This window comes from Anabrus simplex, chromosome 4 (assembly GCF_040414725.1).
Source record: "Anabrus simplex isolate iqAnaSimp1 chromosome 4, ASM4041472v1, whole genome shotgun sequence".
Taxonomy (NCBI): Eukaryota; Metazoa; Arthropoda; class Insecta; order Orthoptera; family Tettigoniidae; genus Anabrus; species Anabrus simplex.
Window position 1 is genome coordinate 3,946,655 of NC_090268.1, and position 23,735 is coordinate 3,970,389.

At 40.0% G+C, this 23,735-nt stretch overlaps 1 protein-coding gene across 3 annotated transcripts in view; it reads left to right on the forward strand.

Annotated features, from left to right (window-relative positions):
• The window catches only part of LOC136872333 (nucleoside hydrolase), a 168,900-nt gene that overhangs the window by 105,518 nt on the left and 39,647 nt on the right, over positions 1-23,735 (forward strand). For all 3 annotated transcript variants that reach the window (XM_067146143.2, XM_067146145.2, XM_067146144.2), the window contains exon 5: positions 21,699-21,815. In XM_067146143.2, the coding sequence (XP_067002244.2) occupies positions 21,699-21,815 (117 nt within the window). The remainder of the gene's footprint in view (positions 1-21,698; positions 21,816-23,735) is intronic.

The window sequence follows — 23,735 nt, forward strand, 5'->3', positions numbered from 1 at the left end:
CAGAAAGATCAGAGGCGAAAGCCTTGGTATTTATAAATCGTTCAGGATGATCAGCTAGGTATCCACTCTTACAGAATGCATAGATATAACGTGGTGACGAGAATGTGAACCAGTCTGTCACTGGCTATCCTTTATGGCGTAGCTGCAGATGGTGTGATCGTATGTTTTGTAGACATGAAGAAAACAGACATCCAGAGGTTGAATTTTGTCCCGTGGTACCAGATGGTATGAATTGCAATGTCACCCACTTTTCAGGAGGGATGGTTTTCTCTAACACAATGCGGTATGAGTTTTATAGGCAGACCTGGAGTCAAGCAAGAGGAAGTTTTTTTCACCAGCTATGGGCTGAAAGCAGTATTCATGCCATAGCTGTAGTTCTGGTAAGCCCATTTCACCCCCTCTTGCTTGGTGTGATGTAAATATTCCCTACTGACCTTGCTAGGTCAAAACCTAACATTGTTTCTTAAATCCTCATTGGTCGATGGGATGATGTTGTTTACCTCATCTACATATGCTCGCTGATTCTGCAGTTTGCTCTGCATTGTCAAGTTGCTGCTTTGTTTGGAATCTCGTTATTTTTTGTTGTCCAATGCTGTAGCTTCATTTGTAGTTGTGCAGCCATCCAGTACACCCCTTGAAGTCACTGTAATTTATGTCCTGATGACCATAACAAAGTAGGTCCTATCATGCACATCGTTTAACTTGTCTCTAGCGTCCTTGAATTGTGCAAACAGTTTTTCTTATGCACCACACAGTCATTTTACTGTGAACTTATTCGAAATCTGTTAGTAATTTTAAAAAATAATTTTTTTAACTATGTTGTTCATTTACATAATTACATCTTGTACCTACTTGCTGGACGCTTCACTGGAGCCAGGAGTCCACACAGTTGAGAGTATTCCCCTGACCCATCTTGGATGTCATTTACCACTTCCTTGCATTCCTTTCTGACGGAATTTCAATGTTATGGTTGCCATTGCACTATTTTTTATATGAATATTACTTGCAGTAATAGTTAGTAGGACAAATATAACTTGTAACCTCATCCTCGAGGGAGAGAAGATTGAATGTGAGGAGTACAATATCAGATGATGGAAGTGCCAAGAATTCAGTTTTGAACAGGGTGCAAAAAGTATCCAACTTATTCCATCAAGTACGGAACATAATATGGGACAATTGAGTTGCTCAGAGGGAACAGACTTATCTCCTGCCCATCATGACGTGTAGTCTGGAGAGTTGTGTCATACATAAAAGATCAGCTGTACAGAAAACAAGGAAAGACAGAATTAGGAATGATGAGATATGAAGAGATCTGCAGGTCAACCTGACCATGGAAGAAAGGCTGAAGTGGCTAGGACATGCTAAGCGGATGCAGGAGACTCGAACACCAAGGAAGGATCTTGAAAAGATCGTTCCAATATGAAGACCAATTGGACGCCCTAGATAAAGGTGGTTAGATCAGATAAGAGAACAGAGGAGAAACGTGGGATGCCCTAGAGAGGAAAGAAGCATACCAAGACCATAATAAATGGAGGCACATCATTCCTAAACATCCTACCCAGCTCGCTGGAAGGAATTCATGATGATGATGATGATGACAACTACTTGCAGTATAGCACTGCTGTGATGTACCCTTTAACTGTTCACTTTTACAAGATATTAAAATCATTCTGTATTGATGGTTTTCACTTTACAAAATTTATTTATTTATTTATTTATTTATTTATTTATTTATTTATTTATTTATTTATTTATTTATTTATTTATTTATTTATTTATTTATTTATTTATTTGTTTGTTCATTCCTTCAGTCATTCATGTATGTATTTGTTTGTTTGTTCATTTGTTCCTTCAGTCATTCATGTATGTGCTTTGCTTCGCTTTGAAATCTGGCTAATTGTGTTGATGCAATGTTGTATGGTTGTCGTTAAAACTTCGTTAACTATATTAACAATTTTCTACAGTTGATAATTGCCTATGTTATGAACATTTAACTTGTTCTCGATGTTACTGGAGTAACATTTGTACCAAATGTATTGGCATTAATCTTATGTTGTCAGTACGAGAGTATTGTTTATGAACAAACTTGTTGGTGAATAAAAACTTTCAAATGTAAGGTAGAATTTGAATGGTTCTCGTATGTTCCAAATTGGGCTTGTTGGTATATTTTTCTTTCTGCTGCATAATTGTCTAAGCCTCTTGAGAACTACTTGTTGTTCTGTCACCAAATCCCGGCCTAAAAACACACCCTCCTCCTCAATGCCACCCGCCTAATCGCTACCCGCAAAACTAGTACTCACCACTCCATCAAACAATTTCTGTCGCCGAGTTAATTATTGTTTCAGTGCCTTCTCAGCCGTAGGCGGTCGTGTCTCAACATCTGGTGAGCGTTACTGGCGTGGGGTAAAAGCCCACTCCACTCTAGTCATGTCTCCTTCTGAAAGTTTGTTACAAAATGACCTCTGCCCACTTGGATCCTAATTCGTTTCAGCGAATGAATGTAAGACTGGCATTTCAACTATTCAGTAGATCAGTCGCTAATGGTACAGCATTCTATTGGGGTATTAAAACACAGGGTTTAGAAGACAGTAAACAAACGGAAATTTTCAAAAGCGATTTAAACTGTCTAATTGGTCCATTAAATTTGGCTATTCTCACTCAAGCAAGGTATAAAGGATCACAGGCACATGAAACTTTAATTAAATTGGTTAATGTTCTCTGAGATACTCAAAATTCATTCGCTTCACAAAGGTCACTGGAGTCTTTATGAGTTACCATGGCAAATACCTTAGAAGTGTCTGAATATATGTGGGAACACAATTATAGCTACTTTTTGACAGGAAAATTTAATCAAGATCCATCGGAATGTCATTTCGGTATCCTGCGATCGCTAAGTTGTGATGATCATCCGTCCGCTATTGACTTTCTACATTTTGTGACAGTATTAACAAGATTGAGCCTCTCCTATAACCTTTTTAGACTGGTGTTAGCACCAATGAAAACAGTGTCAATCGGCTTTACGCCAATATACCTTTTTTAAGTTTACGTAATGTGGAGTTCGTTCCCATACTGGGTTGGTCAATGTCTCCATCTAACTGTGCATGCGCCGGCAGCCGCCTGGCGTAACTAGCCCTGGCCTCACCAGCAATAGCGGGAGCCAGTTCGCGGCGAGAAGCCATGACGGGTGGCAGTGAGAACATGTGCTACGCAATGGCGTGGTGGTTTATTCTGATGCCCCCGTGATTTCCCCTTTAATGGGGATGTATCCCTGCTGGACTTTCTGTTGACCTTCTACCGTTACCTTTGAAATATCATTTTGGGTGAAAGCTTCTTCTGGATTCTTCGTAACAAGACCAAGTTCTCTGGCCTCGTGGTAACCTACTTCAACAACAATGACCAGCTTTGGATTTTCAAAAAGGTAGTGTCTGAAAGGTATGTACCTGTGTTAGATTTCCCTCATTCACAGTGAAGAAAAAAATATATGTGTTTTCAAGTGTGGAAGAATAATAATAATGATAAAAACTTCTTCTTTCTCCAAATTTGGACTGGGCATCGTGTGTGCTAATGCATTTCGGAAGATTGATTCTTCTAACAAATTGTTCTCCTAAGTGTGGAAAATGCACGGTGGACTGAATTAGAAAATTCATTTTTTTTAATTAATAACTTTCATTCTTTGGCAGTATTGTAACTTTTTCGGTGTGAACCAACCGTTTCCAAGGTTTTGAGCTTAGCTTTTTCCCTTGGTGTTCCCTGTTCGTAATTCTGTGTAACTTTCCGCCGTGTTTCGTATGCATTCTTTTTGCTGGGGTTTTTTGTTTATTTTTTTTCTTGCTCTGTTTATTTTCCTCCTATCCTCAGATGCAGGCTTTACGTTTGTTTTTCCTGTTACTGTGGTAACCAATGTTGTTGGCATTGTTGTTGGGATTTGGATTATGTAGTCTGATACACGGCTCCTGTGTGGTTCTCTGATAATATTTTTGGTTGTGTGTATCTTGTTGACTATTTTTCATGTTCGTTAATTAATTTTTGCCAACCTTTTAACGTATGATTTGCCTTTTTCCTTGTCCGGTGCGGATGTGTAAACTTCTACGTTAAAATTTAATTTACTTTGGAAACAGCCCGTTGGTGGAAATTTAACTAATTACTCGAGAGAACGAAGAGAAGCGTCCTGCTTAGTATTTAACTGAACTATTACCTTGTTTACTGAAAATAGTAATTTACTTGGTTAATTTTTCACGTGATCGATCACATTTTATATTACCTATTAGTTATTACTGGTACAAAGGTATGGAGATCAACTTTTTCTTTTTCCATTTCATTGTTTTTCAACTAGTCATTTATTGTTTGTTAATAGAATACCAACATTTTTCTTATTTAATGATTCCTAATCTTTGTTAATTATCAGCAAACCGATATCAAATATTTTCTGATTAATTTAGTTATTGTTAATTTTGTTATTTACATTTAACCTTTTCCAAACATTATGTTGAATTTATTTTCTGATTATAGCTTTTCCCTTTCTAACAATAAACCTAGGTTTTCTCAAATTAACGTCATTTAAATTGTTTCATCTCATTTAGTTTCAATTAAAGATATTTTTTGCCACTAAGGTGTTGTGGAGCACTGTCACTGTTTCTTTTGGTATTTGTAACCACGGCCTTAAGCCGCTTCACTTCTCTGCTTCCGGTAAGTGTGTTAATTTCTCCCTTTTCGTAATTTTTAAGGTATCATGTTGTTGGTTTGTGTTTTTTTTACCTTTGGTTTGTTGTTGTAATGTGCATTGTTGTTTTCCTTGTTCTCCTTGCCCTGCTATGCGTTCGCTTTAACTTCCTTTTCGGGGCGAACACGCCAACAACCTTCTCACCAGGGTTCTCTCTCTCTCTCTCTCTCTCTCTCTCTCTCTCTCTCTCTCTCTCTCTCTCTCTCTCTCTCTCTCTGTTTCTCTCTCTCTGTCTCTCTCCTCCCTCTTTTCTTTCTCTCTCTCTCTCTCTCTCTCTATCTCTCTTTTTCTCCCTCCCTGGTGGGTAAGGTTATGAACCCGTCATCCATAGGTTGTTCCGGGGATCTAGAGGATGGTGTTGGTTTGAGTGGTTGTTGTTCCACTGTTGTTCTGATTCTGATTTGGTTGTTTCTGCTGTGTGCAGCGTAATTTCCCCTCCCCATTTTTCCCTCGTTTGGTACAGTGCAGTGCTGTGTTGATCGTTGGTGAATGAAAATTAAAACAAAGAAAGTAACAGTTACTGTAAATAATTCTTGTGAAAGGAAGTGCAAGGATCTCGTGTAATTAATTTTGTTACATGTCTACCACCATGGCGCGTGCTGTTATGCACCCCTCCTTTCTACGTAGTGCTGAGTTGGAGTACGAACTTGCGATTAGAGATATCGAACCTGCCCATACTGTTGGTGAATGTGCTGCCTTGCTATCGGCCAACTCCCAGGTCCCCATAAAATTACCGGTAATTGACAGGAGCCGAGTTGGTGAGTACCTGAATTCAATTTGTGAGAGCCTTAATGAGATAAATATAATCAGGGAGGAATTTATTGAGCTGCCTCCATCTAAAGCCCAAGTAAACCGGCTGAGGGCCAGAGCGAGCCACTACTCGGGCCAAATTCAGGACCTATTGTCCATTAAGCCTGATCCGGAATTCATTTCCGAATGCGCTAGGTTGTTAACGGTGGTTTCGGGTATTACTGCTGATTTGGATTTGCTATTAGTCAGTAGAGATATGGATAATTGCTCTATTTCAGCTGTTCATAATCCTGTTGTGCCTACCTCTAATGTTCCTACTAACCAATTTGTGTCTGCTTCTCAGAATCAAGGGTCATGCTGTGTGACAGCTCCTTTCCTGGAAAATTTAGTGTCTAAATTAAATTCTCTTTCCTCTCCCAACTGCCTGAGGGAAGTTTTCCATGGAGTAAAGAGTTTTTCTGTGAATTCTATTGAAGAGAGTATTAGGTTTCTACGTTTCCTTGTAGAGTTAACAGACACTAGAAATGTTTACTCGGTCGATGATCTGGGGATTTTCCACGCCCTCTTCCCTCACGGTGAAGGGATCCTGAAAAGGGATATTTCTGAAGCAATTTTTAGAAATTTATCTATTAACGCGTTTCATGAGCTTGCCCTTTCTAAATTCATTCCCTCCCTTGCTCTTCAAAATCTAGTGCCGCAGTACTGTTTCCGAACCCAGTTTCTGCATGAGAACCTACTGACTTATGTTCTAGATCTACGATTCTTTTGTAAGGTATTTAGAATTTCGGTCCCAGAAGGAGAGATGGTAGCTAGAATTTTAAAAGGAATATCTCCTGTATATCGTTCCTACCTTTCCTTGGTCCGATGCCCAACTAATTTTCAAGAATTAGAAGAGGCCTGTTCTTTTGCCGAAGATGTCAAACACGGGGATGCCTCTAGGCCTGTGAATTTTCCTCCTCCAACTACTCCTAATTATCCTGTTGTTTCATCAACATCTAATGAGGTGAAAGCTCGTAAATGCTATAATTGTGGGTCCCGAAATCATTTAAAGAGTTCTTGTCCTGATGTCAGAAGAGATTCTAGTGGATGTTATTCCTGTGGTTCTAGACAACACGTTAAGAAAAATTGCCCCTTAGTAGGTCGTAAGGGTACTCAATGACTACTGAGCAAGAGGGCAGGGCCTGCCCATCCTAAAATTGTAGATTCTGAATCTTTTGGAAAGCCTGTTTGTCCCCCCATGTGCAATAGAATCTCCGCTCATGTCCCCTCCTCTGGTACATGCACGTTTGTGGAGGTCAATAATGAACCAGCGGATGCTCTCCTCGATACTGGTAGTGTAGTATGTTTAATGAATTATGCTTGGTACTGTCAAATGAAAACCTCATGTAAATTACCTGAATTGGAACCCACTAACTTGAAATGTGTTTCTGCCAATTGTCAGTTTTTTAATATCTTGGGTTCAGTGAAGGTCAAGTTGAGAATTGCTAATTTCACTTGGAAAATTAAGTGCTTGGTAACATCCAATCTATCATATAACGTTATTCTTGGGACCTATTTTCTATCCAGGACAGGACTTGTTTTGGATTTGCAATGTCAAAAATTCTTTTTCAAAATTTCTCCCGATTTTAAGTTTGACTTGATTAACGTTCCTTTGAAAATGCCCGTGGTTTCTTGTGTGGGTTACCCTCAGTCCGATGAGCCTAGCGACATTGATCGCCTTGACCTGAATCACTTAGGGGATGTCGAAACCTGTCAAGTCCGTGATCTTTGTAAGGAATTTCCAAATGTGTTCACTAGTAAGTTAGGCTTGACCGACGTTCTTGAGTATGATATCGAGTTGTCTGACCATCAGCCTGTTCGATCTCCTCCTTACCGTCTTTCCCCACCCCGTATATTGGAACTGAAGAAAATTGTTGAGCAAATAGAGAGAGATGGAGTAATTAGGCCTTCCACTTCTCCGTACGCGTCCCCTGTGTTCTTGGTACCCAAGCCTTCTGGTGGTTTTCATGCAGTTATTGACTATAGGGCTCTAAACAGCAAGATTGTGCTCCAATCTATCCCATTGCCCGACCTTCATACTTGTTTTGGATGGTTCTCGGGAGCGAAATTTTTCACGGTCCTAGATTTGAACCAAGCATACTACCAAGTGCCTTTATCCAAGAGATCCATTCCCCTTACTGCTTTTATAACCGACTGGAACCTGTATGAGTTCCTGAGGCTTCCGTTCGGCTTAAGTTGTGGAGCGGCTGTGTTGTCGAGACTGTTAAACTCCATTCTTTCGGACATTAAATTCCAGTTCGTCTTTAATTACTTGGATGACCTGGTAATCTATTCGAATACCTTTGAGGAACATATGGTACACGTCAGGGAAGTCTTGCAACGGCTAAAGAAGGCCGGACTGACAGTGAAGTTATCAAAGGTTGCATTTGCCAGGCCCAGTATGTCCTCCTTAGAACATGTGGTTTCTTCTGAAGGTGTTTCAATTGATCATTGTAGGACTCAGGCCATCAGGGATTTCCCACCTCCCAAGGATGTTAAAGGTGTCGCCCAACTCATCGGTATGGTGAACTTTTTCAGAAAATTTATCCCCAACTTTGCCGAGATAGCTGCCCCGTTGAACTACCTTAGGAGGAAGAATGTTAAATTCACTTGGGATAGTGCCCAGCAGGAAGCATCCAATTCATTGAAAGTTGCATTGACTAACTCCCCTGATTTTGAGAAGCATTCAAACTGATGCCTTCGGGTGTGCCATTGCGGTTGTCTTATTACAAGAACATGAAGATGGACGTAGGCCAGTGGCTTTTGTATCCAGGGTCCTCAACGATCTGGAGTCTAAGTACTCCATTTATGAATTGGAGTCTCTGGCTGTACTGTTTGCACTAGAAAAGTTTAGATCCTTTATTGAACATGTGAACTTTGATCTAGAGACTGATAACCAGGCTCTTTCTTGGGTGTTAAATCGACTTAAAAGGACTGGTAGGATAACCAGATGGGCATTACGAATCTCATCTTTTAATTTCAATGTCCGACATATACACGGTTCCGAGAATGTCATTGCCGATGGTTTGAGCAGGATGTTTGAAGGTAATCCTTGTACTGGAGTGAACCCGAGTGTCGATGAGCTTGCTGTCAATAGCGTAGGTGTTAGTGCCATCCTTACCGATCTTCCTTTGTTGTACCAAGAATTTAGGGATCATCAAAAAACTGATCCGAATATGATAAATATCATTGACACAATCAGTAGTGGGACCGAAGTAAAACCTTACTCCTTATCTAAGGGCGTTCTCTGTTGTAAGGGTCGTAAGGACCATAATTTCAAAATTGTCGTTCCAAAGGTTTCGGTACCTGTCATCTTTAAATATTACCATTGCTCTCCCCTTGGTGGTCATCTAGGTAACTTCAAAACTCGTCAGAAAATTAGGCAATTCTTCGTGTGGAAGAAAATGGATAGTGACAGCCGGAACATGATCAAATCCTGTAAATCTTGCGCCATCAGCAAACCTAATTTGAATAATCGGGTGGGATTACTGTCATCATCACAAGCTTCACGCCCAATGCAGCGGCTGTTCATTGATTTTGTAGGTCCCCTCCCCCAATCTTCCCTGGGAAACACCCACATCTTTGTCTGCATAGATGCCTTCTCCTGGTTTTGTTGGATCTTCCCCACCAGGTCCACTAATTCGCGTACCTCTATCTCCTGTCTAAATTCTATCTTCGCATCCTTTGGCCCACCCAAGTTCTTAGTATCTGACAATGCTAGTTCCTTCACCAGTAACTCCTTCAAAAGGTATCTGTTTGAGCTGTACATCTCCCATGTCACCACTACCCCATACTACCCAAATCCTTCTTATGCCAAGAGGTTGAATCGGAACCTAAAGTCCGCGTTGATAGCGTATCATCATGACAATCAGTCCAAATGGGACTCCTGTCTGCATTGGTTAGCCCATGCTTTTAATTCCGCTACTCATGAGTCTCATGGTAAGATGCCTATGTCTCTAATGTTCTGCTATACCCCGTACTCCCCTATGTCTGATGTTCTATGTATTGAAGATCCTCTGCCAGACCTATCAAGGCCTAATGACGTTCAAAAGATCTGGAACGAAGCCAAAAAGAATCTATCTGTGTCATATGAGAAGGTCAAAAGGAAGTACGACAAAGGTAGAAAGCCGTCAAAATTAAATGTTGGGGATCTGGTATATGTTAAATGTTACCCCATAAATAAGGCCATGAATAAGTTTTCGGCAAAGCTTGCCCTAGATACCAAGAGCCGTGTACTGTGTTGGAGTTCTTGTCTCCGGTTTCAATTTTGGTAAGTGATCCTGTAGCAAAACGGATTGGGCGTGTTCATGTTTCACAAATTAAACCTGGTTAAACAGGCAAAATTGTACTGCATCCTCTGCTGGTTGGATGCACCTTTGGTAACTGACCTGTACTGTTAGTTGGGCCTAGCACACATGCTGTGGGTTGGCGAGCGAGTCAATTTGGTCCTTATTGTGCTTTGGGTTGGTGACTAATTTGGTGCTCCTTGTGTACTACTGTTACTTTGTTTGGTTGCTGGTAGTTTGAAAACTGTTTACCTTACCTGTCTTGTGACGGTGGTATTAATATCTGGGAATGGTATATTCGTGTTATTGACCCTTATGCTTGTGTGGTGCGCTACTGAATTACCATGGAGGTAATCTAATTTCATCTAACTTTAAATTGTGATTCTGTACTGATCTCCCGTTTACTCAAGGTTTTTAAAATGTAAAGTTATGGACTTATTTCTTTCGTGGCTCCGCATGGAATTCCTTATGCTGGATCCCTTTGTCGTCGAGTGACTTGCTCATTACTGGGCTATAGTGAGTTTGGTACCTGAATGTTTACCATGTTATCATCCCTTCATTGTGTGTGTGTAAGGAGCTTAGTGCAACCTGTGCCATTTCAGTATTGTGCGATTACTGGTTATGGTGTATTACGATTGGTTGGTGTCGGAAAGGTTCCCTGCTTGCCTTGTGCATGGATGGTAGGTCTTAAAGGTGTTTCATTTTCTGACTACTGATGTTTTATGTTCATCTATGATCAGGTGATCTAACACTCCTCTTTTGGGTACTCTTCGCAGCTGTTTTTAATGTGGTATTCTATGTGTGTACCATCAATTATCTTATTTTGCCTGTAACTGTTTTGGTGTGGGATTTATCCTCCTAACCTTTCGATTTGGTATCGTCTGAAATTATAAAAAAAAAAATCTGTCTCCCTATTTCTTATCTGTGGGTATTTGGTCTATGCATTTCTGCAAGCATTGTGGTTGCATCCCTTGTCTTGTGACTTGGTAATGTACTTGTGGTATTGTTTTCATCCTTTGAGTTGTGGATTGTTGGTGATGAAGTGTAATTTACCTTATCTACTAGTTACTGCCTTATCGTCTGGCGGAAACTGTGAGTACAGAGCTGAATCTCTATTGACATCTCTTGTTAATCAAATGCGTATTCTTGCAAGAGAAATTGAAAGTAAAAATCGTGAAGACACAAGCTGTAGATGAAATCAGGGTAAAAATTGTAAAGATCGAAAATGACATTCAAATACCAGACTGGGAAAACAGCTTACCTGAGTTAAGTGGGCAGAATTGTAGCAAAGAGTACTTAGTGTATCATTTAGCCGGATACATAGTGCGGAATATTTCAAAAGTGATTCAGTGTGATTTATGTCGTCCTTTCCTTTTTGGCAAACCGATTGATAATGTGTCTGCTTCCCTAACACTAATTAAAGATTACGGCTCAATGCAAAGCACCACATATCTCACGTATGCGTAAAGTGTTTATAATGTGTTTTTGCGAGTGAAAAATGTTGTTGCGGAAAAGCTATCGTGTATGGATAGTTTATGGGGTGATACTTTCTTTGAGTGTTTGCATAAGTTAGATGTCATCGCACTTGGGGAGCTGTGAAGATCATGTGCTGTGTTTGCTACCAAAACTCGTATTTCATTACTTGAAATGGCGATTCTTCTTCCGCACAAAGGAGATAAGAAGGGAGCTGGTTACTTCGAAGACAGCGAAATCATCCAGGAAATATTCCAAAGTGTCCAGAAGATGAAATCATTTTCAAACGTAACTTGCATGCTTGAGTTTCTTAGTAGATTTTGAAGTAATAGTCCAAATAATGCTTCTGTTATCCTCGCGCTTGGTCATCTCTGTGGATGGCAGTGCCATCTGTGTGGCAATCCATGGAAACTCATGAAGATGTCACACTTCCTCTTCTATATGCTATGCTTTAACTATGTAACAGTCAATTTCCTAAATGTAAACCTTGTTCCTTCTCGTGTAAAATTTCATGTAAGTCCTAAGGACTACCGGGCGAGTTGGCCGTGCGCGTAGAGGCGCGCAGCTGTGAGCTTGCATACGGGAGATAGTATGTTCGAATCCCACTATCGGCAGCCCTGAAGATGGTTTTCCGTGGTTTCCCATTTTCACACCAGGCAAATGCTGGGGCTGTACCTTAATTAAGGCCACGGCCGCTTCCTTCCAACTCCTAGGCCTTTCCTATCCCATCGTCGCCATAAGACCTATCTGTGTCGGTGCGACGTAAAGCCCCTAGCAAAAAAAAAAGTCCTAAGGACTTAAACTGTAAATCGGGGATAGAAAGAGTGTTACCCTCTCGAATTCCCCTTCAATTAATCTTGAGGTGACTACGATTTTGTAACTGCTTTTCTCTTGTAAATCGTAAATTAACTTGTCCTTCTAGTCTCCTTGGTAGTTTGGGATTAGCCTCTGCATCATCGGGCTGCAAGCCCAAGTAGGGTTTTAACCTTGGTTTTCTAGGAGCGCAAGTGTATGCCTCCATACATTTTTGAGTTGGGGCCAGTAATTTAACCTGTTCTTTTTCACGAAGGCCCAGTAGAATGGGTACTTTTTTCTGTCTTGTAATAGTTAATGGTTGCCTTGAGTAGGCCGTAAGAGTTCAGGAGCGCTGGTAATGTAATAGATATTTGTGTGGTGCCTTTGGAAGGCCATAACTTGTAACTGTTGAAGCAAAGTGCTCTTGAAAATTGTGTTTTGGGAGATTTCTCTCCTTATCTACCTAACTAAACGCAACATTAGCAATGTTGGAACCTCGTAAATTAGGAGCTTGAAGCGCAATTACCAGTCCTTGGTTTTTCTGTTTTTGTACCAACTACCTATGTACCTGAAAGCTTGTTATTTGTTGAAATTTAAGATCTGAAAAGAAATATAACCTTCTTTCACTTCCACGTTCTTCAGATAACCCCAGAAAATTAGTGATAGAATGAAAATGTGAAGATATGAATATTTAAGATTAGGATATTCAATTCAAGGCAATGGATTGATGTTCAATAAATTTTTCCAGATAGATCTGTAAATTTTGCAATAAGAAATAATGTAGGGATTGTAATCTCATTCAGTCACAAAAATAAATGAATCGGAGATGTAATTTTAATTTATTGGTACAGAATTCATGAAATAATCTCATACTTATTTTCTACTTTTCAATATACATAATTGTAAATATAGGTATGTATGTTCAGTCTTCAGCCCTAAGGCTGGTTGGATCCTCAACAGCTCTGCCATCAGCTGTCATAGATGGCCTAGGCATTACTGAAGAGGCGTACTAGGGAAATGAGGAGTGAGGTAGTTTCCCGTTCCTTTCCTCACCGAGCCAGAAGTTGCTATTACATATCAGTTTGCCAAGCCCACTGAAATGCATGCACCAACCGACCCTATGAGCAACGTTTTCACACCATTCATAGCAGGGACTGGCTGCATAAGGAATGGTATTACTAGCATCGCTCATACCTCAGTCACTTTCATATTGTCAAAGCCAAGGATAAGACAGAGACAGATCTATGAAAGTAACAAAATTGCTCTAGCCTATACCAGAAGACATAGTGCACTGTAAACACTAGGTCCTGCCAGCAAAGGTATAATTGTAAATATATTTTAATCGAAGATCTTTGATGAATCAATTCAACAATTAACTAATTTTTTAATGAAGATAGATATTTCTTCCCAAAGATACTTCATTTTTCTTTCCTTTCCTAGATTTTTCTATTAGAATAAATGAGAATAATCGAAAGTTAATGGCATTTTTATGTTATACTAAGATAAGCAGACAGTAATATTCAACTTTAGGTTAAGGATTATGAATTATACTACTTAAAAATAGGCTCTATTGAAAGGAAATCAGCCAGCAAATACAGCTATCTAATGATCTCTGTGAATCCACGACCTCAGGATGAAACGGAAATTGGAATTTAATTTTTTTAAATGAGCTAGTTTGGATTTCTTTGCGACCCGCCCTGGACACATGGACGATGCACTACCCTTTTCTGATGGTGGCACTTGCACATACCCACGTAGAAGTAAAATGGCAACAAATATTTTAATATCTTCAGGGTTAGTTTTCGTTTTTAAAAAGTGCTGGCTTCAGAACACAAGAAATACACAATTTCATTATCAAAAAAGAATTGAAATATTTCAGTCAGCATCATATTTCTAAAAGTAGGGAAGTGGATTGTTGTGGGAACTAGGTCATCCGTCATCCAAGTGGACGAGGTGATGATGTTGCTCTTTTCGCGGGCCATGGATGCTCTACTCCTGTGCAGTCCGGTATTTGTGGGAGGATTAGATTTTCCTGGCATTCATACGTGTTTCTTTTTCAGCTGTTGCTCGGAGTTGACCTCCGGTAAGGTTATCTGCGGGACGCCCTTCATTTTCCTCAGCCGAATCTTCATCAGAAAATATATTAGATTCCAGTCGTTCCGTGTTTATGGCTTCTCCAATAAGATGTAGAACCTCCTCAAGTGTCAAGCCACTCAAATGAAGTAAACACGTACATCATTCAAGTTGAAGAACTTCATATTAAATTCGTATTCAACCGAGAATATAATGGGAACAAAATAGTGGGGTCCACCTATTCAATACAACACAAAGTTATAAGATGAATTATAACATTTTATTAATAATGAGACCGGTTTTGATGCGTGTATGCATCATCTTCAGCCATAAACTTGAAAACAGACAATAACTTAAGGTTATAGAAACAATGTACACTAATCTTATGGATAATTGGTAGAAATTGACATGATTTAAAACATGAGCCGGGAACAATAACTTATAACACAGGCTTAAAAGTTCTTTTTCTGAAAATATAGCACCATTTCCTTCTGAATGACTAAGGTTTTATACGAAGTGAAAGTCCTCTTGATGAAAGTTCACCGAGTTTTGAAGTACAGGATAAAAATTTTAGAAGCTTCAGTCAAAAAACCATTTTCAAAGCACTGATTGAAATACTGGCCATTAAAATTGAATGTGGTGTTCTTTCTTAAAATAGCTTAACATATTTTAAAATGGTGTAACAGGCTTTAAATCTGGAAAGAACGTGAAAATTCTTCAAGCTCTGTTTTTCATGGTAAAATGCACGTCTTCTTTAACTAAAAGTAACCCTTAACAAAGCTATGGCTGGAGTTGGTCTGCTGTGGATTTGTAATTTTTATAATTTTTTTAAAAATGTGAAAATGAGGTGGACACCATATTTGCCCCGGGGTGCTAGAAAGTGTTCTTAGTTCAAGGTGCGACCTGAAGCAGATAGAGAAAAGTGGAAATTTAGAAAAACTTCTGAAACAGAAAGAGGTCCTGTCCTAAAAATTTTGGGTATTTATTTATTTATCGTGTCAGAAGTACAAAGTAAGAGAGACACGAGAGAAACCTCCCAGTAGGGTGTATTTGCATGCGATATTGTTATACATCCGGGTGTCTCCTGGGCAACAGACTAGGACTCTTCCTAGATGGCTGATTCTCTCACACCAGAAGTAACAGAGTTAAAATTTTGGGTAAACATGAGACTCACTTCTGGCGGTGTGTGTGACGTGTGTAGTTGGGAGTTAGAGAGGACACAGAGTCATCTGACACCGAGACCAGTACGTACTTCTGTTGGGGGCGGGGGGTGTGTGGAAGGGGAAGAAGTTAATCAGGGGAGGTGATGGGAGGGAGTAGGAGGATAGGTAGGGACGGGGAAAGAACGAGATGGGGGGGGGGTTTGAGTTAGAGACAGGGCGGGAGGGGGAGGAAGAAAGAGGGGAATTAGGTAGGGTGATGTGGTGAGAGAGCACGACGTGAAAACGTATTATGTATGCTTTGAAAAACTGATTTGCTCTTGGAAATTTTTCTAAGTCTGAAAAATGCAATCAGAACGTCGAACAATATTTTCGGTTTCTCAGAGATGTCGAGATTTAAACCTGAATTGAAGTATTGATCTAGGTGAATGTAACAACTCTCACAAGGGAACCTTTATTGTTATTGTTGTTGAAATGGTTAATTCGCCGATCGCTATGAAACTTGGAAAACACATTGAAGTACACGTAAAAAAGATGTCAGCATCAATTTTATGTGCCGACATTCATTAGGACATTAACTAAGGTGCCTAAAATTTGTGACATTTCAAGTTCCGCGCGAACATCGCTGAATACCTGCTGGCCAATGTTTAGCCGGCACACTGTCTGCCTTATGCCACACCTCTGCACCTCCTCCCCTCTGCCCTCCTCTGGCTCGCCACCGCACGTTTCTCTTCTCCCGCGCTCCCCGTCTACTTAGCTGTCGGACAGAACCGGTGCTACACTTTGCATATATAAATGCACATCTTTTTTATTTTTCAAGGCTTTTCTTATTACGTCAAACTTTACTACATTCCATGTCATACGCATATCAAAGTTGTCTATGCATTAAATTGATTTATATTCGATAACCATCGCTGAAATTGAAATGTGTTGTGTCTGTCACTGCAAAACATAAATACGTCGTTCATTACAAGCATGGTGCCGGGCTAGAGCGACTTGGATGAGGGAATGGCGGAACGTCGTGTTCTCCGATGAGTCACGCTTCTGTTCTGTCAGTGATAGTCACCGCAGACGAGTGTGGCGTCGGCGTGGAGAAAGGTCAAATCCGGCAGTAACTGTGGAGCGCCCTACCGCTAGACAACGCGGCATCATGGTTTGGGGTGCTATTGCGTATGATTCCACGTCACCTCTAGTGCGTATTCAAGGCACGTTAAATGCCCACCGCTACGTGCAGCATGTGCTGCGGCCGGTGGCACTCCCGTACCTTCAGGGGCTGCCCAATGCTCTGTTTCAGCAAGATAATGCCCACCCACACACTGCTCGCATCTCCCAACAGGCTCTACAAGGTGTACAGATGCTTCCGTGGCCAGCGTACTCTCCGGATCTCTCACCAATCAAACATGTGTGGGATCTCATTGGACGCCGTTTGCAAACTCTGCCCCAGCCTCGTACGGACGACCAACTGTGGCAAATGGTTGACAGAGAATGGAGAACCATCCCTCAGGACACCATCCGCACTCTTATTGACTCTGTACCTCGACGTGTTTCTGCGTGCATCGCCGCTCGCGGTGGTCCTACATCCTACTGAGTCGATGCCGTGCGCATTGTGTAACCTGCATATCGGTTTGAAATAAACATCAATTATTCATCCGTGCCGTCTCTGTTTTTTCCCCAACTTTCATCCCTTTCGAACCACTCCTCCTTGGTGTTGCATTGTCACTGTCAGTCAGTGTATTTTTTCAACCTTCACTTTTACCAGTAAAATTCACTCTATCACTAACGTCTTTATAAAATATGATACTAAGATTTCTTATAGAACTAATAATAGAAGCATTGACATTCCACACAAGTCCACCTCAATAAACAAAAATAATGTTTTTCATAGTTCTGGAGTGTACAGATTATGCTGTCACGATTGCAGCAGTTCGTATCTGGGACAAACAGGAAGAAATTTCAGGATCAGATACGCAGAACACGTCAACGCCGTCAGATACAATAAGTTCTCAGCAATAGGTCAGCATATGAAGGATTTTCAACATAATTTTACTAACATGATCTCACAGTACTATAAAGGTCCTTTGCTTGACATCACTGAGAGTTGTTACATTCACCTAGATCAATACTTCAATTCAGGTTTAAATCTCAAGGACATCTCTGAGAAACCAAAAGTATTGTTCAACTTTCTGATCGCATTTTTCAGACATAGAAAAATTTCCAATAGCAAATCAGTTTTTCAAAGCATACGTAATATATTTTCACATCGTGCTCTCTCACCACATCACCCTACCTAATTCCCCTCTTTCTTCCCTCCCTCCCACCCCGTCTCTAATTCAAACTCCCCCCATCTCCTTCTTTCCCTGTCCCTACCTGTCCTCCTACTCCCTCCAGTCACCTCCCCTGATTAACTTCTTCCCCTTCACCTCCCAACACAAGTATGTACTAGTCTCGGTGTCAGATGACTCTGTGTCTTCTCTAACTCCCGATTACACACACCACACATGCCGGCAGAAGTGAGTCTCATATTTACTCAAAATTTGAGGATAGGACCTCATTCTTTTTCAAAAGTTTTTCTAAATTTCCTCTTTTCTCTATCTGCTTCAGTTTCCACCTTGAACTAAGAACACTTTCTAGCACCCTGGGGCAAATACAGTGTCTGCCTATTTTCACATTAAAAAAAAAAAAAATTATAAAAATTACAAATCCACAGCAGACCAACTCCAGCCATAGCTTTGTTAAGGGTTATTTTTAGTTAAAGAAGACGTGCATTTTACCATGAAATACAGAGCCTGAAGAATTTTCACGTTCTTTCCAGATTTAAAGCTTGTTACACCATTTTAAAATATGTTAAGCTATTTTAAGAAAGAACACATTCAATTTTAATGGCCAGTATTTCAATCAGTGCTTTGAAAATGTTTTTTTGACTGAAGCTCCTAACATTTTTATCCTACATTTCAAAACTCTGTGAACTTTCATCAAGAGGTCATCAAGACCTTAGTCATTCAAAAAGGAAATGGTGCTATATTTTCAGAAAAAGAACTTTTAAGCCTGTGTTATAAGTTATTGTTCCCGGCTCATGTTTTAAATCATGTCAATTTCTACCAATTATCCATAAGATTAGTGTACATATTTATTATGCATTGTTTCTATAACCTTAAGTTATTGTCTGTTTTCAAGTTTACCGGGCGAGTTGGCCGTGCGTGTAGAGGCGCGCGGCTGTGAGCTTGCATCCGGGAGATAGTAGGTTCGAATCCCACTATCGGCAGCCCTGAAAATGGTTTTCCGTGGTTTCCCATTTTCACACCAGGCAAATGCTGGGGTTGTACCTTAATTAAGGCCACGGCCGCTTCCTTCCATCTCCTAGGCCTTTCCTATCCCATCGTCGCCGTAAGACCTATCTGTGTCGGCGCGACGTAAAGCCCCTAGCAAAAAAAAAAAAAAGTTGTCAAGTTTATGGCTGAAGATGATGCATACACGCATCGAAACCGTTCTCATTATTAATAAAATGTTATAATTCATCTTATAACTTTGTGCTGTACTGAATAGGTGGACCCCACTATTTTGTTCCCATTATATCAGATACATCACACGCTCGACGTGTGTTATGATGTGGATTTTTTAGTATAACCTGCAATTATAGAATTGAATGAGACATATAAATCATTATTTGCAAGACAGTATGAATCACCCTTAGAGTAAAGAGGAGAAAAGGAACAGAGAGGTGTCATAACAGCTAACACAGAAATGCCGACCAATTGCTTGCTAATTCAAGTCATGGATAGATATTTCAAGAAAATAAGCCACGTGATACAAAGTTGTATTGTCAAAATTATTAAACAAAATAAAGCAACATACCTTAGATGGGCAGTCATTTTTATTCCTGTCGACATAATCTCAAATTCCAGGCAAACAAACACTGACTCTGTTGATTTCAGGCATTGCAGGGAATATCTCCTTGACAATGTAAAGCGGAGTTGCTGATTTATGGTGTGATTAAGGATAAGTGTGAGAAAATCTGAAGTAAGGTACTGTACGGTACCACACACACGCACCCCTCTCCTAATGGGTCTTGACTTACAAATAAGTTCCACATTTTAAATTTTTAAGGATTTAAACAGAAATGTTTATAGATATCTAAAAATTTGAGTATGAACAAGACATGTGACTCTCAGCAGATTGAAGAACCTAGCAGTTATCAGTTGTTGGTCATGTTAAGAGGTACACAGGAGAGGGCTATCAGCTTTCAAATGTTGAGCAACATCTCAGCAGCACGTACAGTTCCCGGGAGACGTCCTACGAAGTCGTGCAGTGAATTTAAAACTTCAGGACACATGTTTGTGAAAATAATAGAGTAAGGAGGTATGAGGTATACAAGCAAGTCCAGAAGAGAGTAATTACAGTTACCTGAAAAACATTTTGTTCAATTACAAATTACTTTTTCAATAAGTAATCAGTAAAATTAGAATTACTTTACAGAACGCTAGTCATAAGGAAATCGCTAACATTTCTTTTTCACATGATGGTGTAACAATACAAGAGACTAAACATGATAGCTTGGAACTTTCATGAATCTTATTTATTGTAGTTGACTTAAGCATTTCAAATAATTTTCCATTTACTTTAAAAATAAAGTAGTTGATTCTTAAAATTGTCATTGCTAAGCCCCCACCTCTTTGGGGGAAGGTACATCTTTGCATTTAGTGCCCTAGTTTTAGAAACATCATTAGGATAAACATGTGTTTGGAAGTACTGGATTAGTAAGAACTGGCTCTGCTGTAATAGAACTGAAAAAGTCACCAAATTCTGCTTCTCTGTCATGTACATCAAATAATGGAAAGTAACGATTGCAATTTTATTTCAAGAAGTAAATTACAAGTAAAAACTAATGATTGCAAATAAGAATGTAATTGTTACAAGTCATCTGATTACCTTTACTTAATTACTTTTCAACTCTGATTGTAACAATTTAAAGTCTCCCTCACTGCAAGATCTACTACCACACACGTTTTTATGTAATTTCCAGTGTTCGTCAATAATTCTATGAATGGGCACAAAACCAGATTCCACACATGTGAAGTTGCAGGTGAAACCTGAGTCATCTGTAAATGGCAAATACTTACTACCCTGGACAGAAGAAACAATGTTCACAGAGAAGGTCTGAAAGTACCCAATTGATGAAAAATGTTTATTAAGTAAAATATTGTTTCAACTGAAGTGGTACCGGTATTTCAAAGACCAATGCCATTCAGTATCATCCTGAAGCCAGCGACATTGCATAGGTAGCATTATGTTCTTCAATTTTTAAAACTGCTTTCCACGTCACCTGAAGCTGCTGCAACTGGACAAGATATCATTCCGAGTCACCAGGGGAAATGTTATTCATTCTAACAATGATATTAAAAATTCTTAAGACACTTGTTTTTCAGACATTTTCCTTTTTGTCCAAACATAGTCATTGTAGATGGGTCCGACTCGTTGGCTGAATGGTCAGCATACTGGCCTTCGGTTCAGAGGGTCCCGGGTTCGATTCCCGGCCGGGACGGGGATTTTAATTGCTTCTGATTAATTCTTCAGCTCGGGGACTGAGTATTTCTGTCCGTCCCAACACTCTCCTCTTCGTATTCAGACAACATACCACAATACCAACCACCACAGAAACACGCAATAGCGATTACATCCCTCCATATAGGGTTGGCGTCAAAAAGGCATCCGGACGTAAAACGGGACTAAATCTACAAGTGCAACGCAGTTCACACCTGCGACCCCACAGGTGTGGGAAAAGTGGCAGGAAAAGAAGAAGAAGTCATTGTAGAAGGATAGGAACACGCTGATAGCTCAGGGTAGAAAGAAAGGACACACTACCGTCTCTCTGTTCATCAATCCCAGTTCTTGTCGGCTTCCAAAGAGCTCGTTTCTGGTTCCCACCTTCATCAGGAGGGCAGGCTACTTCATGTTGGAAGTGTAAGAAAAGTGGAGATGGTAAAAGACTAGGAAAACAAAGCAACAGGCCATGAACGCCCATGTTAGCTCCACGCCTTTCAGGAATTAACCTGGTGTAGGCTGAGTGTACTACACTGGCAACCAGGAATGAGTTAGCTGGAAAATAACGGACCAACTATATTGGTATTATAAATTTACTCATTCGGAACAAATGTTTCAGGTTCCCAATGGGAATCAACATTTTTATCATTCCTGATGTATGTTATGTTATGTTATGTTATGTTATGTTATGTTATGTTATGTTATGTTATGTTATGTTATGTTATGTTATGTTATGTTATGTTATGTTACGAGTGAAACGTTCATAATTCATTAGGTATATCTGTCAGCATGTTTTTTTTGTTTTTTTGTTTTTACATGTTTTGTTGTATGGTTTAATTTTATGTGCTAATATCTTTGTTAAAGGGAAAGTGTCCTTGATATGCCTTGGACCACTAACCAATATTGCACTTGCGATGAGGACTTACTCAGACTTTGCTGATAATCTACAGGCCCTGTACATCATGGGAGGAAATTGTACAGGTTCATTCAAAACCTATTATAAGTATGGTTAAATCAGACAGTAATGATAGAAACTACTTTTACATCTTCATGCTTAACAAAGAATTTGATTTAATACAACCTGTGAGAGTAAAGTTTGGTGAATAGTCCTGTACTATCAACATAGATGAACAATGCACGACAGTGACCTTACTGTCCTTCGAAATAATCTCCTCCCATAACTATGCACTACTTAGATCGGCAATACATGTCTTGGAAACTTTGCAGGAAGGCTTCCTTTGGGATGGTGTTGAAAAGCCTCGTCACGTTTCATTGGATGTCGGGAATATCGTCAAATCTCTTTCCTTTCAAAGCTCATCCGCTATCATGCGCACAGTTAATCGCCAATCGTTCGTGATTAATGTCCTCACCTTCTCAATGTTTTTGTCACTGACGGTGGTCTTCCGCTATGGGGTTTGTCAGAAACACTTTCCCGGCCTCCTTGAAAACGGGTAAACCACTCGTACAAGCACTTCAAAGACAGTGCTTCATCTTCGTAAACACATTCCAGCATCGCATGCGTTTCTTTCGGTGTCTTGCCGAGCTTAACCCTTTCTGTACTAGTGGTTTCGCAGTGAAACCATGTTTAGAAGCTCACTTGCCCGGCTTCCTGCTGGTTTTCATAAGAAACCGGGTTGCCTCTCTGTTAACTGGAGCCATCTGCTGGCTATTTCATGTATCTAAGGGAGCTGAAGTTGTTTGCAGTTGGCGCACAGTGTTTAGTTCATGGAGGTATTCATGTAATGGCGTCTTGCCTACTTGCTCTTCATTACGATTATAAATAACAACTTATGTGCTAGTGAACCGTAAGTATTTGTTCATTAGGTATATCTGTCAGCATGTTTCTTTTGTTTTTACATGTTTTGTTGTATGGTTTAATTTTATGTGCTAATATCTTTGTTAAAGGGAAAGTGTCCTTGATATGCCTTGGACCACTAACCAATATTGCACTTGCGATGAGGACTTACTCAGACTTTGCTGATAATCTACAGGCCCTGTACATCATGGGAGGAAATTGTACTAAAATCCTAATTAACAAGTTTGTGGGTATTTCAGTTTATAATTATAGAAATATTTTCTATTTCTATGTGAATATACGTGGTTTCAACCTGAAACCAGTGGGTCACTGCCAAGCTCGAGGGACGTAACCACCAGGTCTACTTTGACAATTATTTCTGCTCTGTAGCACTAATGCAAACTCTGCAAGGAGAAAGGTTTATGTTTGTGGTACGGTGAGGAAGGGGAGAGTGCAAATGCCAAAAGATTTAGTAAATGAAAAACAACTGGAACGTGGTGCTTCTGATTTTAGATATACTAGTAGTGGCATTGTGACACTTATTTGGAAGGACAAGAAAGGAATCCTTTTTCTTTCAAACTTCCATGACCCGTCGCAGCAAACTACCGTTTCACGAAAAACGAAAGATGGAACAACAGTTACTGTCAATTGTCCGGTAATGGTTTCAGATTATAACTCGAACATGGGGTTTGTGGACAAGGCTGACATGCTGAAGTCGGTGTATGAAGTAATCCGTAAAGGTAAGAGATGGTGGTTGGGCATATTCTGGCACTTCATTGATGTATGTATTGTGAATGCTTACATCCTATTCATGGAGAGAAGTGAAGGTGGTGCCACACTAACTGTGAAAAATTTCCGAATGTCAGTGGTTGCGGGAATGATTGGGACCGAATCAACTCCAACTAGAGGCAAGAAAACCCCACGCATGGAGAACAAATTCAAGAAGTAAGTGGCAACAGAAATGCGATTTGACAAAGCTAACCACATGCCAACTAAATGTAAATCACGACGCTGTTCTCATTGCAGTACTATATCAAATCCCCACCGAACCAAATGGGCATGTCTTGTATGCGACGTAGGTTTGTGCCTGAACAATGAAAGAAACT